At 45.3% G+C, this 17,196-nt stretch overlaps 1 protein-coding gene across 1 annotated transcript in view; it reads right to left on the minus strand.

Moving 5' to 3' along the window:
• Positions 1-17,196, minus strand: part of LOC137541056 (interaptin-like) — a 39,249-nt gene that overhangs the window by 21,775 nt on the left and 278 nt on the right. The window contains exons 2-4 of the mRNA XM_068262200.1: positions 11,353-11,551; positions 9,288-9,322; positions 5,245-5,377 (exon numbers count right to left, since the gene is read on the minus strand). Of these exons, the coding sequence (XP_068118301.1) occupies positions 5,245-5,377; positions 9,288-9,322; positions 11,353-11,373 (189 nt within the window). The 5' untranslated portion in view covers positions 11,374-11,551. The remainder of the gene's footprint in view (positions 1-5,244; positions 5,378-9,287; positions 9,323-11,352; positions 11,552-17,196) is intronic.

The raw sequence follows: 17,196 nt of genomic DNA on the forward strand, positions 1-17,196 counted from the left end.
TTATTCCTGGACCATTATCCAGACAGCTGGCTTGACAGAATTTTCACTCTGGTCGATCATGAATGTTGAATAAATGGGTTGAAAAATGTTCAATAAATGGGTGATCAAACGGTTCTATACGTGTGCATAAAAAAAGAGACATGAGGTTATTTGGGCACCTAAATTCGGCTAGTAGAATATTGGTAAAATGTACTCAAATTCTAATTTAATTGTGTAAATTATCGTAGTAAAATATTGGTAAATAATACCAATATTTAACTTAACCTAACACTATTCTCACACAGAACCCTCCCTTACCGATGCCTAACATTAACCTCCCCAAAGCCTAAACCTTAAAAACACCCCTACACCTTACCCTAACTGCCCCCCACGCCTTCCTTTAACTGAGCCTTACTACCATTCAGTTGCAAGTAGGATAATCTTAGGGCGTCGCAACTATAAATTGCAGCTACACTGTGAAATTTGGGCGCCCGCAGTGCCTGATAAATAGCGGGTGATCAAATTTCACAGTATAGCCGCAATTTTATAATGGTGTCTTCTATAGCAGTGTCCAAGTTTCTGCTGCTGGCAGGTGCCTAAATTTTCTGCTACGTTCTATACCTTATACTGTAGGTTGGTCATAGATCAGGCGTATTTGAGAGAACTTCTGGAATGTACTGCAGCTGATCAGGTTATCAGTTAACATGCCATCTATTTTGTTATCGCTTCTTTCAAAAGATAGATTCATGGTACGGCTAGAAGCAAGTGACCTTTATCTTGCATGTGTTCAGCACATTATTTCAGGTGATTTCATAACTTCTGTTTGGCAAGGCAGTTGGTTATAAACTAACAATGCATTTTGCTTCATTAACCTTCTGCCGCCTGCGTCACGCCAGTAGGCGTGGCCGCGGCGGCAGCCCCAGGACCGCCTAACGCCAATTGGCGTAAAGTCCTGGGGCTCTGTTTTGCATGAGATGCGCGCGCATGGTGCGCGCGCATCTCATGCTCGGAGAGCGGAGCTCCGCCCCGCCTTCAGTCTCCGAGCGGCTATTGCAGCTCGGGAGACTGTTAGACGGCGATCACGCCGTCTATTTACTTGGTGCAGCGCTGCGATGAGCAGCAGCGCTGCACTGGGGACAGCCGTGTGACACGGCTGTCCCCATGGGGGACAAGAGAGCGATCGGCTCTCATAGGCAGAAGCCTATGACAGCCGATCGCCATAATTGGCCAGCTGTGGGGAGGGAGGGAGGGAGGGAGGGTATAAATTTAAAGAAACTGGATTTTAGAAAAAAAAAAAAATATTTATTTTAAAAAAAATAAACATGGGGGGGAGCGATCAGACCCCACCAACAGAGAGCTCTGTTGGTGGGGAGAAAAGGAGATAACTCCAAGGAGATAACTCAAGAGAAAAAGTGAATTGCACATGAGCCCTTGACTTAAATTTTCACCTTTACCATCAACTTAATTGATGTTTGCAGAGTGATCATAAAAACGCTGTCTGCAGAATTTTTGTGATTGCATTCACAACACTGCTGTGGGCTCGCTCCCATAGCCTTTCAGTAGCAAATCGCTTTTTAAGAATCACCGGGAATCCTAGAGAGCAAAAAATGCTACTGAAAGCTGTCTAGTGGGTGCTCATTAAAGAGAATCTGTATTGTTAAAATCGCACAAAAGTAAACATACCAGTGCGTTAGGGGACATCTCCTATTCCCCTCTGTCACAATTTCGCCGCTCCTCGCTGCATTGAAAGTGGTTAAAAACAGTTTTAAAAAGTTTGTTTATAAACAAACAAAATGGCCACCAAAACAGGAAGTAGGTTGATGTACAGTATGTCCACACATAGAAAATACATCCATACATAAGCAGGCTGTATACACCCTTCCTTTTGAATCTCAAGAGATCATTTGTGCGTTTCTTTCCCCCTGCAGCTATCTTCCACTGAAGTGTCAGGCTGTTTCTTACTGCAGAGTGCAGACAGCTCTGCCCCTATGTTATTCATCAGTATGTGAAAGCCCAGCCAGCTCAGAGGAGGATTTATCCAGCTTGTAAAAGATAAGGGAGAAGAGAGAAGCTGCCCTAATCTAAATAATACACAGGCAGTGTGCAGAGAGGGGCCTGGAGGGGGGAGATGCATCACAGAACCACAACACTGAAGAACTTGGCAGCCTTCCAGACACAGGCTGACAAGTCTGACAAGAGAGAGATAAGTTGATTTATTACAGAGATGGTGACAGTAGAACGTGCTGCAGTAAGCCAGAACACATTAGAATAGCTTTTGGAACTTGTAGGATGATAAAAAACAGGATGAAATTTTTGTTACGGAGTCTCTTTAAGCTTTCTATTCACTATTTACTATTCAATTATTTGTTTTCGATCATTATTATGATCAATGTAACAATCAATTATTTTACAACCGTCTAAAGAGACCAACTGTCAGAATCAGCTCTGCTGGCCTTGATTCCTTGGACTGTGTTTCCTATGCAGCTTGCATAGTGCAGTCCAAGGAAAAGAGACTTTTCTGTCAGTTTGCAAGGCTGACTGATTTGCATCCACTTATCTTGCAGATCTCCTTGTCTGCTTCCTTTGAGGCAGGGAACACACTTGACTTTCAGTTTTCCGCGCGCGTTTTTCTGCACACTAAGTGTGTTTCCATGCAGGAAAACGCGTGCGTTTTTTCACAGCAGCTGATGTAATTGAAACAGAAAACTGCCAAAATGTGCAGAATCAGGATGCAGAATATCAGTTTTTTTTCTGCGCGCGAACAACACAGTAAGGCCTCTTGCACACTGCACGCGATTCCGATTCAGATTCCGCTTTTTAATCAGTTTTTACATCCGATTCAGATTCCGATTTGCAGTGTGCAAGGAGAAAACTGCAAATCAGAATCTGAATCGGATGTAAAAACTGATTAAAAAGCGGAATCTGAATCGGAATCGCGTACAGTGTGCAAGAGGCCTAAGTGTGTACTAGCACATTGATTAACATGAGTTCTCAGTTTTTCTGTGCAGAAAACGCGCACGAAAACAGTCAAGTGTGTTCCCTGCCTCAAGGTCTAGTATAAATGTCACTTCCTCCCAGAATTCCTCGCTCGACATAGTTTCTGATTAGGGAAACTTACCTTGGAGCTTCAGTCTCTTTTGTATCTTGAGGCGAATATTCTAGTGTAGTTAATTATTGGGGAGTGCACTTTGCACTTCCTATAGTGCAGTCGGGTTCTGTTTTATTTGTACTGTTTATTCCTGTTCTGTCTTGTCCTGTCCTTGCGATTGTACTGTCACCTGCGGTGGCTGACAGTGAATCTTTTGGTCTCGCTCCTAGATCGCATTCGCCCTAGCGGTAGAGGCGGTGGATCTCCCTTGTCTGACTCTTGGAGTATAACCTTAGCTGCGGTTGCTACTGGTTACTCCTTCAGTCTGTCTTGTCTAGCACGAACACTTGCGGTTGTCTGGGGTGAGGCAACCGATTAGCAAGCGTTCACGTTATTTATCTGTCGTAATTTTTTCTGTGTTCATTTGTTAGTTAGGGTTGGTACGTTTTTCCACTGTTGCGCTTAATGTGCGGTGGCCGTACCGTTAACGCGCTTGTCTCTGTTGCGCATATCGTGTGGGGACCACATTTAGCTAGTTCTTATGTTATTTTCATTGGCGTTCAGATTGTGGTTATTTTCTGTCTTCCTTACTCAGTTCACGCTCTGTCTTTACTCAGTCTTGTGTTGCTGATAGCTATCGCCTCTCTTGCGATTAGCTTTCTTACTCTGGTCTGTTCTGATGTGATATGTCGCTGGGTGGCGACTAGATTGGTAGACATTCACATAGTGGGCAGCACGGTGGCGTAGTGGTTAGCTCTCTCGCCTTGCAGCGCTGGGTCCCTGGTTCGAATCCCGGCCAGGGCACTATCTGCAGAGTTTGTATGTTCTCTCCGTGTCTGCGTGGGTTTCCTCCGGGCACTCCGGTTTCCTCACACATTCCAAAAACATACAGATAAGTTAATTGGCTCCCCCTAAAAAATTGGCCCTAGACTACAGTACTTACACTACATAATATAGACATATGGCAATGGTAGGGATTACATTGTGAGCTCCTTTGAGGGACAGTTAGTGACAAGATATATATATATATATATACACTGTACAGCGCTGCGTAATATGTCGGCGCTATATAAATACTAAATAATAATAATAATAATAATAGTCTGTCTCTGTTCTTGCTTTCTTCTGAGTTGTTACTTTATATTGCTCAGTGTTGCTCAATCGTGCAATTTCAATCTGGCATCTGTGGCTGTGCAGAGGACTTGTTCCTCTGTACTCCACAGCTCCATCTGCTGGTTGGAATTCTTCTCTACAAATCTATACTGGGTGCTTTTGCTTCTGTGACTGTGGCGATTTCCTTCTGCTTCAGCGCACGTGGTGTGCGCTGACAGGAAATCGCCTGCAGATCATTACACCAACATTGTGGCTCAATCCAGGGCCGTGGATTTGGTACAAAAGTCATCCGGCTATGAAACAGAGTCCAGGTACCCAAAACTACTCCGACGTCTAATACTTACCAGGGCTGTGGATTTGGTACAAAAATCATCCGACTCCTATATTTATGAAACCTCCGACTCCAGGTACCCAAAAATTACTAGACTCCTTCACTCCACAGCCCTGGATCAATCTGTGGAACGATTTTAGCCCTTATCAACGTAATATCGAATGTGATATTTATATTAATTTAGTTTTATGATTGATTGGAAATTTGTCTGATCAAATGTCTAACTGGGTAAAAAAATGGTGCATTGTGTGGCTACCCGTACTTGTCTAATCTCCCACCACACCAGGTCCAGTTCTAGACTGCTGTACAGGATTACGCGAAGTACACACGGACAACCTGCAGCCTAAATATCATCTGACTATCATCCTGACTGACCTGCAGCCTGAATATCATCCATGTATGTTGGATAATAATCAGGCATATGCTGTGCACACATGCAAACAACTTGATGAGCAGCTGATAACAGGCGGTTTGGTCAATCTAACAGTCGGCTCTATGTTGGTCTGATATCGTGCAGTTGGTGGTTGTGTACAAGTTGTTTGAAAGACTTGCACTTGTTTTGAATGTGTAGTCCGTCAGTCCTCTTGCATGCGCAGTATGTTAATTGAGTTGGGTGTTTAGCCGTCTAGGCCTGTGGACATACAGGTCATGTGGTTTGTCAGGTTGTGTGGTTTGTCGTGTTAGTCATGTGGTTGTGTGCCTGTTGGACGTGTGTATGAGCCTTTACACTCACCCTTTGCATATAGTAGATTCTATCTTCCTTACTGGGTTTTGTAATCTGAAGCAGTTTTTGGAAGATTTGAATGAATTGGGTTCCGCTGGTCACCAGACTTTTCCTCTGCTTTTCTTTATTCCTTGATTTCTTCCTACAAAACAGAAAAAAATGACTTGAAGAAGAACTGTAGTCAAAATACTGTAATGAATAAAAATGCTTATTTTATTTATTTTTATTTTATTTATTTTTTTACAATATTCATTTATAAATTTTTTAGTCAGTGTTTGGCCATTGTAAAATCTTTCCTCACTCTGGGCTGGTGCACACCAAGCGGCTTTCTTGGCATTTTTGCAGCCGCTTGCGGCTGCGGATACGCTTGGTCAATGTATCTCAGTGGGGTGGGTCACACCAGAGCGGGAGGCGTTTTGCTGAAACGCATACTCCCGGGGTGAGGCATTTTTTTGGATTTCGAAGGCGTTTCTGCCTCAATGTTAAGTATAAGAAAAACTCTTGATAAAACGCCAGATCAGAGCGGTTTTGCAGGCGTTTTTGTTACAGAAGCTGTTCAGTAACAGCTTTACTGTAACAATATATGAAATCTACTACACCAAAAACGCTTCCCAAAACCGCAAAATGCTAGCTGAAACGCTACAGAAAAAGAAGAAAAAGCGTTTCAAAATCTGCTAGCATTTTGGCGGATCTGCTAGCGGGTTTTGGTGTGCACCAGGCCTAAGAGTTGCCTTCTGAAAATTATCATGAGCAGCAACTTCTGTAGTAATGGCGGATGATCTATGCGGAATGTTCGTTTGCTGAGAGTTCTAAAGCTAGTAGAAAAGATCTCTGGTCTTACAAAATGCTCTGGGGGAGAATTCTGAGTAAAAAATACAAAACAGCCTATGCTAGACCTTAGTGGGAGGGCGAGGCTACATGCCAATAAATAGCTATGTATACATATTTAATAATTAACATCAGCAAACAGAGACCTTTGCACACAATGCTTAACCGATCTCGGGTAGACTCTAACTCTCACAACAACCAGACAGCCACTTGTAGTCACTGTTCCTCCACGAACAACCAAAAGTTCAATTGCATGTAGAAAAGACAACGTGGGCACCAGAGCTAGAAGCTTTCATTTAATCCGTTGTTGATTCCAGGTGTGAGTAACAGATGATAAATTGCATGTACATTACATACACTGTACGTCCCCTTTCCGGGGCTGAGCCAGTCACAAGGATAGAAAGTTGACAATTGTTTCGCGCTAAATGCGCATCTTCATAGACTCTGCTCCAAGGCGAGGAGAAAGTGGGTATACAAATTCTACTATGTCTTTAGGGGCTGTTTCCACTACACGCAGATTGGACGCAGAATGGATACAGACTCCAATGAATGCCTATGAGAAAATCTGCATCAGAAAAATCGCGTTGGAAACCGGCCCATAGATATTCATTGGATTCAGTTTTTCTGCATCCAATCTGCGTGTAGTGGAAACAGGCCCTTACAGTTCCTCTTTAACTACCTAAAGACCACTCCACGGCAATTGGCATGGACGCAGCGGCAGCCCCAGGACCACTTAACGCCAATTGTTGTACACTACTGAATTATCGCAAATTCTTTGTTTTAGGAAAGCAAACTTTTGTTTTGTTTTTTTGTACACTACTGGGGGCATGTTTTGCAGGAGATTGTGCGTTCCAATGCACACACATCTCCACTTGAATGACTGAGCTCAGCTCCGCCATCAGTCTCCCAGCAGCAATTGCCACTAGGAGACTATTAGACAGCGAAACCGCTGTCTATTTACATTGTACAGTGCTGCGATCTATGGCAGCGCTGTACTGGGGACAGCCGTGTCACTCTGCTGTCCTCTGGAGAGGCACAGAAAGCGATCGGCTCTCATAGGTTTAGGTGTATAGCACCTTAGCTACGCCCCTGCCATGATCCCAGGGGGACTTTTGGGTTTTGGGGTCTTTGCCTCTCTTCCTTCTCCTTCCTCTCTCTCTTTCCCTATCCTTCTCTCTCTTCTTCTCTCCCCCGTCCTTCCCAGGACACCCTGCAGGGAATCTCAACTGCTGCAGAGCAGATGAGCACCACAAACTGGTGGCAGCTCAACTCAACATATCACTGACTACCCCCTCTGGTCCTTCTCTATGTTGTATGTATACTATGTTCTATGTGGTGTGTATACTATTTACTCCTTTTCTATCTACATGCTACTGCTTGGTATTTCTACTGTTATTTCTACTGTATGCACATTCATCTGTATGCTAGTTAATGCACCATCACTGGCCCCCATATGTGCCAAAAATCATTCCGGGAACAACTTGCATTGTACTTGGCAAATTTCTGCTGTCACTGCAGTGCCTCTTTATTACAAAGTCTGCATGCAGCGAGTTAAAATAATGCGATCAGGTACAACGCAGAGATGTGAACAGGCCCATAGAATTGTATCGGCGGTGAGTTGACACGCAGCATTATTCTGCAATGAAACCGATGCAGTGTGAAATGACACAGCTAATTTCAGCGCAAAGCTGCGCCGATGATTTTGGCGCCACCAAAAATTGGAGGGGCTGCAGTACAAAGAGGTTACACATGGAAGAGGGGGGTACACATGGAATGGGACGGGCTGCAGTACAAGGATGATGTCGTGGAATGGGAGGGGGGCTGCTGTGCTTGGAAGGGAAGCACCAACTTACTTGGTCTAGGGACAAAAAAAGTATAAATCTGGCTTTGGGCACATCGCTACAGATTTCAAAATTAGGCATTTTCGGTGACGCATGTTGTCACAATGCATAGAACCATATCGACAGAGGCAACACACACAGCTCGGCTCGCATTGTTAAAAGTGAATCTGATGCACTGTGGTCGCAATGCCCAAGTGTGAATGCGCAGATTACCCAATCCTCACAGCGCATAGTGTGAAAGCACCCTAAAAGAGCCAGATTCTGTCACTTTACATTGTGTTGGGTGTTTCCAGTTAAAGGGGAGCTTCAGCCTAAACAAACATACTGTCATTAAGTTACATTAGTTATGTTAATTAGAATAGATAGGTAATATAATATTTTACCCACCCTGTTTTAAAAGAACAGGCAAATGTTTGATTTCATGGGGGCAGCCATCTTTTTGGTTGAAAGGAGGTGACAAGGAGCAGGAGACACCGTTCCAACTGTCCTGTGTCCTGATTACCCCTCCCAGCTGCGCACGCTAGGCTTCAAATGTCAAATTCAAAATGTTAAAAAAAAAAATTGCACCTAAACAGCAGAACGAGAGCAGCAACATCAGAAATCCCATCATGCTTTGCACAGCATCAGGGGAAAAAAGCCCGGGCAGTTTTCTTCTGTGCAGCTAAAAATGAGGCTTGAATAAGAGAAACAAAGTTCTGATGCTGTGAAACTGTTAAAGAAACACCAGGCCTTTTCAGTGCTGCGGAGTCGATCTTTAGTCCGGAGGTTCACTTTAAGGAGTTACTTTTTGTTTGTTCATCAAATAACATAACACTTTGCAAACATGCCAGATCCTGTATAACAATTCTATTTAACATGCACATGAAAAAATAAATTACATTTAGACTTAAGGTTCGTATACACGTCCGATAAAGATCGTTCGTTACGAACGATTCGTGACGTTTACACGATATTCAAATTAGACCGAAAAGATCGTTCGTAATGAACGATTGTGTACACACGTGAACGATAGAAGTATAAAGTACTGAACGACGAACGATTAAAAAATGCGTGCGCAAACGGAAGTGACGTTATGACAGGCAATAAGAACATGCGTTATCGGACGATCTTTGTACACACTGCAACGATTGAACGATTATCTTTCGAAAAAATCCGCCGGGTTGGATCGGTCGGATTGAACGACAATGGTCGTTATCGTCCAAAAAAACGATCGTTGGAAAATTTGGAGCGCACGATTATCGCTCCGATTGTCGTTATCGTTCATTTTCGAACGATCGTTATCGTACGTGTGTACTCCGCTTTAGAAACCGATAAAAAGTGAAATCTCCTAATGTTAGTATGCATGGCTTAACAAGCACGACAAGTCAAGATATTGAAAGTTACCTCTTGAATTCTGGTCCGCGGTTTAAATGGTTATTCTAGGGAAGAAAGAGAATTTACTTTAAGACTCCATTCTAAAATCATTGATTTTATTGAAAAACAAAAATGGACCCATATATTGCCTTGCAGGTTTACTTAGTGCATATCCTTTCCAATATGACTCCTGGCTGGGACTTAAAGTGTAACTAACCTAATACTTTTCTATAATACCATTTTCAGGCCGCCTAACCATCCTAGATTCCCCAGGATGATCTTGGGTTGGAGGCTCTGTCCCATGGACCCCCCTCTGAAGGTCCCAGAATGCAGAGCAGTAGCAGAATGCTGAAGGAAAGGGAAGGAGTCACCTGAGAGAGGAGTAAATTTATTCTTATTTTCAGGTGCTAACAGAGATGGCATTGAGCACTAATTAGGGGCTGTTCAACACTCTGCCTGTAAGGCCTGGCAGAGGCGAGAGAGGCTCCAGCCTCAGGGCACAGTGTAGGAGGGGGTGCACAACTCGCTCAGCTATCATTCCCCTATTGTGTTTGAAGCAGAGAGAAGTAAGAAAAGGGGATACATGGCAGTGGATGCAAGCCAGATAACTAGAGACTAAGGTGTTGGGGCCCTGGGGCGCCTCTTGTCTAATAGCATTCAGTGAGTGACAGCTGGGGTGGGAGGGATGGAGGGGCGCACTTTGGTGTCTCAGCCTTGAGTGCTGGAGGACCTTGTCCTGACTCTGCCTTGCAAATTTCTCACCTCTCTTCAGCCTCTATACCCAAGATAATTCCTCTTCACCTAAATGACAAGTCCCTGCATGAGCGAGAGACATGTACGTCTACCTGACTACAGTTACCCCGCAGGATTTCAGCGTGCAAGGTGTAGAGACTGAAGCTGGGAAGACAAGATTACTATCAGAACCCACTGCACAAGATAAACATTACTGGATGATATCAGGAAATAGTGCTGCTATGGTTTTGAAAGACCCCCCCCCCCTCCCCCATATGGATTTGGAAATTAGGATTGATGCACTTGCCAATGCCAGAGCCTTAACAGTATTCAATTCCGTTGCTCTCTTTATAGTGGTGTTGGTTCCGTCGTGCCAATGTTCCTCCCACATTTAAAGCAAACCAGTCACAAGCGGGGGTTATAACTTACTTCAGTAATGGGAAGTGGCTGGAAGGTCCAGAAGCTTCCCAGATCTTCTTCTAGTCCTTTGTTGCTGCCTAGGACCCTCTTCTTTTTGTGGATGTGCTCCTGTCAGTCTGAGCTTCTCTGTTCTGGGAATGTGCAAGTAAGGTTCACGTGTGCCCAGGGGCATAACAATAGACCCCGCAAGGGATGCAGCCGCAGGGCCCAGAGGCCACAGGGGGCCCTTTCCTGAGGGACTGATAACGAATCATAAAAAGTTTTGCAGACAAAGATTTGTAGACAGTCCCTATGCAGCGTTCAGCAGGGTCTTGTGTACTGCACTGTTCTACCCCCAGTCTTTCTACCCCATTCTTTGGTGGGAGGGGGCCCCATCCAAAGTTTTGCAGGGGGGCCCAGTGATTTCTAGTTACGCCCCTGCGTGTGCCCTTGAGAACAAAGCACTGATGGGTGACAGATGTCCCCCCGGTGTGTACAAGGCTTGATGCATTCTGTATGGTTTACCGCCAGCATAACAATAGCCCGGGGCTCTGGCTGCTGGGGGCACCCGAGAGCTGTGGAGGGGGTCCTATGCATAATTAATGCAGAATTAATTTTGCATGAGCCATGCAGCCAGCCAATCACCATACAGCTTCAGTTACCGCATGATGATTGGCTGGCTGCACAGCACTTGCAAACTGAACAGGAAGTGGAGGAGACATGTATTGCGTAGGGGCAGCCAGGCATATATAACGCTCCGCTGTGCTGCCTGCTCTGCATTATGTATTAGAACCACTCCAGGCCCATCCCCTGTGATGGAGGTTTGGGGGGCCCAGCTGACAGACCTCTGCAGGGGCGGCCTGGCCCTGTGTAGTTGTGCCCCTGAGGTTTACTCCAGTTGTTTCCCGTGACTAAACATTTGTTTTTCTTACATTTAATTTCACAGGAACAAACTTCTACTTACTCTGTTATGTAAAAATTCCATATCCGTTCACTGATGAGTTCCTTTCATGAATAAACAGAAAAATTGGAACAGTCGTGTCTGCTTTTGTGGCACTATCGCTGCTGTTCTCAACGGTTTTTTGGTTGGTAGTTTCTTCAGGGGAATACATGGAAAGAAGTAGCATGTGTGATTGGTCTCATGATGGACTCTTGTATGAAACCTGCAAAAAAATAAACCATATATCATGACTAGTGCTGCTCAAATCCGGAACCGGGAAATACCCGGATAGTTCTATCTGGATGTTACCCAGTTACCTGCGCGGGGTAGGCGGGGGGGGGTGGTTAATCTTACCTGTCTGACGCCGTCTTCGTCCGTCCCTCAGCGCCTCCCACAATGCGCTCCACGCGTGTCATGTGATTACAAACCCTTCCTCCTTCAACCTGGAAAGGAGGAAGTGTTTGTAATCACGTGACCGCATCGTGGGAGGCGCCAAGGGACGGACCGAAGAAGACGTCAGACAGGTAAGATTGACCCCGCCCACCAAGGGACGGACCAAAGAAGACGTCAGACAGGTAAGATTGACCCCCCCCCCTGCCCACCCCGCACAGGTAACTGGGAGATATCCAGATAGAACTATCCGGATGTCTCCCGGATCCGGATTTGAGCAGCCCTGATCATGACTGCTTAGATTTGGCATTGAATACATGGATGTTCTGATCCCCTCTGACTCACAGATCTGCTGAGCTGCCAATTACATTGGAGGCGACACCCAGTGAGATCTGCGTGGTGGATAGAGGCTGTTCTCATCACAAGTGGAAATATCTCCACTAGTTACTCTACTCCCCTCCTCTGCTGCTGCATGCTGTGTTTCCATAACCTGTATATTCATACCAACATTCCATTAAGGTGAACAATCTTCACCATGTGCAGCAATATACTAATTTACTCAGGGATTGTCCCTTGCCTCTTTTCTTGTTTTCTATTATTATTATTTCTATACTAGTAGACCCAAGCCTGTTTAAAAACGGGCTCTAAGTCTTTTTTTGAACGAGCGCACCCGTCGCATGTGCGCGCACGCACACCCGTCCACCCGCGCGCACACCTGCCCGGCTCTCTGTCCCCGTCCTCCTGTCTCAACGTCTGTCCGGGTCCGGGCTGCGTACCTGCCCAGTAGCGAAAAGCACGGACCCAGGGACACAGAGACAAAGGAGGATGCAGGGACATATAGATATTATGATATAGGATACAGAATCGCAGCGTGATAAATTTGCTGGGGTAGTATACAGAGTTTTAAAGATGCTTGAGGCAAAAACAAAAAAATGGACTGAAAAGGAGGACCATCATTATCCCATATTGGGGGAGCTACACGCTGTCCTCCTCTGCTTGGGACGCCACGCCGTCCCGACCTCCATCCAGAGCCCACACAGGTCTGTAAAAGGGCACCACCATCAGTATTGCCGTGCATGTGGTCTGGTCGGCCGACTGACCGCTGTTGCTTGGACCTGTAGCCATATCGCTCCACCCTCTGGACTCTAACACCTGCACACTTCTGGAGTGATCCATTTCTATCTCCATGGCTATTTCCGTCTGGAACTGGCGAGAGTAGATACACAATACTGTTGGCTATACTGTATTTTGTCTGGATGACACTGGGACGAATCTGCAGGCTTTCTGTTGCTTTGTTTAATATCGCTGCTTGCAGCGGTGCTGGAGGCTTTGGCTTGCTTACTAACCACCACGCTGTTTGGGGACTGCCCTATATTGCTTGCCGTGCCATTCTGATAAGTGCATCAAACAGACTTACATCTGGAGACACTTTGGGAAGCCACATGGAAGTGTTTTCTACCAGTTTGGAGGAGCAAACTTCTTTATGAACTTGGGGGAACAATTGCATAGGTCATATTGCACTAATTGCAAGTTATTTTTTGGACTCTTATAAGTTGCCATTTACCTGGTCCTCCATAGTTACAAGCCGGCGTATGAGTGTCAGTGTGTAGATCTGGATGTGTGAGTCGTGACGGGGTGGCCATCCCATGTGATTTTAATATATATTTTTTACATTGGTGCTTAGGAAATAATGTTAAACTTTATTATATTACTAAAATTTTTGGAGTTTTGAAGAATTGTTTGCATTATACTGTCAGGCGATGTATGTCCCACTATTGAATTGATTTCCCACTGCCAAAACTTGTTTACCATCATTATCTCACCCCCCAGCATTGCTTGGGAATGTGCATTTGTGTACTACATGCTCCTGATGGCCTCCTTGGTAGGTGCATGCTCATAACACTCACGCTGCGTGCGTGTGCTCACAGCAGCTCTCAGGAGACCAGCACAGTGTATAGGACCCAACTGTGTATATGCGTGATGCAGAAAGGCCCAAACTGTGCATGCGCAAGCAATACTGGATCCGGGTTTAAAAGTTTCTACCACCCAGAGCATGATGGGAAATCTTCTGCTGTTATGGTGAGTATTAATACTAATGAATTTAATTTTTACTATCGCTCAGTTTTGGCATAAGATTTCAATTTTTTTTTATATAGGAATATATTTCCTTTTTTTTTTTTAAGTCCAGTTAGGGTCAGGTCACACTGGGACTGTTTTCTGGATTGGACACCAGAGTACCAATGGACATGTTAAACATTACCATGCTTTCCTATGGGCCTGTTCACAAAGTCCATTGGCAAAGTATCCTGGGGAATCAGAATCGCTTTTATTCGCCAAGTAGGCCAAACGACGTGCCCAGAATTGTTTGTGGAACACATGGCAAGGCAGTAGAACATAAGACAGAAGGCAGTAGAAGAAATGTTCGTGATACAAACGCAGGAATGAGAGACACCGCATACAGAGCAGGGGCACAACCAAGAACTCTAACAGCTAAGGTGAGGACAGGTTCTGCCCAGGAGTGCTTAGAAGTTCATGGGAGGGCAAGGGCATTCAGAGGAAGTAATGCTGGCCAGGGGATAGGGTGCCGAAGTCAGGTTGGCCGGGTGAGCTGGAGTTCAATAGGAGGACTGCCCGGGGTCAGAAGGTGCTCCTACACCAGGAGTACGACAGGGAGTCGCGCGCAACCTGGCCGAACTTAAGGGAGTCCTTATTGAGGATCCAGAAGGTGAAGGATGGCGGCAATCATGCCGAAGGGGGCCGGAAGAAGCCCCAGGTATGTATAAATATTTTCTATTATCTCATCTCAGGTACACTTTAAATCTTTACTTAATAAGCTAGCCTTCTGTGTACTAAGCAGAGAATTTACAACTCCTAGAGAGAGACTGCAGTGTATTGTTAGTTCAGTGCCGTATTTTATGCTTGGATTGTTCATTGCTACCATGCGAGATTGCATTGTGTGTGTTGGTGGTGTTACCATAGCTTTAGCCTAAAGCCTGTGGCTGACCCCGGATACATGAAAGCCAGCCTGAGTGCGTGAAGCTCAACAGCAGTGCATAAAATTGTCATAATTGCCATACACAGGGACAGATCTCCTTCGGTACAGGAATCTGTGTGTGTATGGTGTCTAGCAGTATCTTCAGACTGCTGCTAGTGGTGGTGGAGTCTTGCATAATGTGGTTGAGGGCGACGGCCTTGTTTTAGCTTAAAGAGAATCTGTATTGTTAAAATCGCACAAAAGTAAACATACCAGTGCATTAGGGGACATCTCCTATTACCCTCTGTCACAATTTTGCTGCGCCTCGCCGCATTAAAAGTGGTTAAAAACAGTTTTAAAAAGTTTGTTTATAAACAAACAAAATGGCCACCAAAACAGGAAGTAGGTTGATGTACAGTATGTCCACACATAGAAAATACATCCATACACAAGCAGGCTGTATACAGCCTTCCTTTTGAATCTCAAGAGATCATTTGTGTGTTTCTTTCCCCCTGTTCTCATGCACTGAAGTGTCAGGCTGTTTCTTCCTGCAGAGTGCAGACAGCTCTGCCTGTATGCAATTCCTCTGTATGTGAAAGCCCAGCCAGCTCAGAGGAGGATTTATCCAGCTTGTAAAAGATAAGAGAGAAGCTGCTCTAATCTAAATAATACACAGGCAGTGTGCAGAGAGGGGCCTGGATGGGGGAGATTCATCACAGAACCACAACACTGAATAACTTGGCAGCCTTCCAGACACAGGCCTGACAAGTCTGACAAGAGAGAGATAAGTTGATTTATTACAGAGACTGTGATAGCAGAAAGTGCTGCAGTAAGCCAGAACAGATTAGAATAGCTTTTGGAACTTGTAGGATGATAAAAAACAGGATGCAATTTTTGTTACGGAGTCTCTTTAAATAAAGCGGCTTCTCCTCTCAATTTTGGTCAAACCCCCATCAGGACCAATCTCTGCTTGCGTATCAAGTTCCTGACACCCAGCATACTAAACGATGAGGGAGGAGCAAAGGATGGATTCCATGGTAGCAGTGTAAAAGCTGATAAGCAGTTCGCGTGAGAGTCCAAATGTTTTCAGTTGGCGCAAGAAGAAAGCCTCTGCTGCGCTTTCTTCTTAATTCTGGTGCTCTTTTGCCCCCATCTTAGGTTCTTTGTTATGGTAGTGCCAAGGAACCGAATTTTCGGTACTCTGGAGACCTCAGTCTCACCTATGATGACTGGGTGGAGGGTGGAAGGGTGTTTCCTGAAGTCCATGATCATTTCAATAGTCATTGCCGTGTTGAGGACAAGATTGTTGTCCTCGTACCAGTTGCAGATCCTCCTAATCTCGCTACGGTAAGCATGCTCTTCATTGCCGCTGATGAGGCTAATGTTTGTTGTCATCTGCAAATTTAATGACCTTAAATGATTTAGTAGTTGAGGTACAGTTGTTGGTGTACAGGGAGAACAGGAGCGGGGACAATACGCACCCTTGCGGTGCACCTATGTTGGTGGTTCTCTCACCATAGGAGCAGTTATCGAGCTTAACCCGCTGTGTTCTATTCGAGAGGAAGTCCCTGACCCACCTGCAGAGAGAGGGGTTGACTCTGAGTCGCACAAGGTCTGGGCAGATGGTGTTAAAGGCTGAACTAATAAGGATCCTGGAGTAGGAGTCAGGCCTGTAGGGGTGTTCTGTGATGCATGTCAGGCTGACATTTCTCTACAGACCTGTTTGCCCTGTATGCAAATTGATGTGGGTCAAGAAGGGTGTTGGTGGAGCATTTCAGGAAAGCAAGAAGTTCAGAACCAGTCGCTCAAAGATCTTCATGATGGTAGGGGTTAGGGCTACTGGTCTGAAGTCCTTGTGATCTGTGTTTCCTGTTTTTTTTGGGGTGGGGGGGACAGGGATTATCGAGGACCTTTTTTAAATCAGGGGAGGAGGGAACTTGCATTCTGTTGAATATGGTGGTAAGGACTAGCTGGACCACACATGGTTCTCAGGCAGAATGATGGGGTTGAGCATGCGTAGGTGTCGTAGGTCTTTTACATTCTGGACTGCAACCAATGCTGAGGTGACGCTGGCCTCACGAGGAGGGAGCCAACTCTATTTAAGGGTGCCGAGACCTCAAGCTGCTTGGAGTGCTGCTCAAATCTGCATTAGAACTCAAGTTCTTTGGCTAGTTGCCTGCTAGGGACTGCTTGCTGGGGGGGGGGGGGATTTGAAGTTTGTGGCTGCCCGAAGGTCTTTCCATACCTCCCGCGAGTTGTTGGATTGGAGGCTGAGACCTAGCTTGTCAGAGTAGGCCCTCTTTGCGACTCTCATATCACTTTTTAGGTTAATCCATTGTGATTCTACAACACACATTCACGACCTGCACAATTTTTTTACTTATACAGTATGCATTTCCATATACCCAATATGCAGTATGGTATGTTTGTGACCCATAGACAGAACACCTCAGTGGACCACCGAACCCTGTACGTCAGATGTGTTACCTGCTCCGATTTGGTCC

The sequence above is a fragment of the Hyperolius riggenbachi genome, chromosome 12 (assembly GCF_040937935.1).
Source record: "Hyperolius riggenbachi isolate aHypRig1 chromosome 12, aHypRig1.pri, whole genome shotgun sequence".
NCBI classification, from domain to species: Eukaryota; Metazoa; Chordata; class Amphibia; order Anura; family Hyperoliidae; genus Hyperolius; species Hyperolius riggenbachi.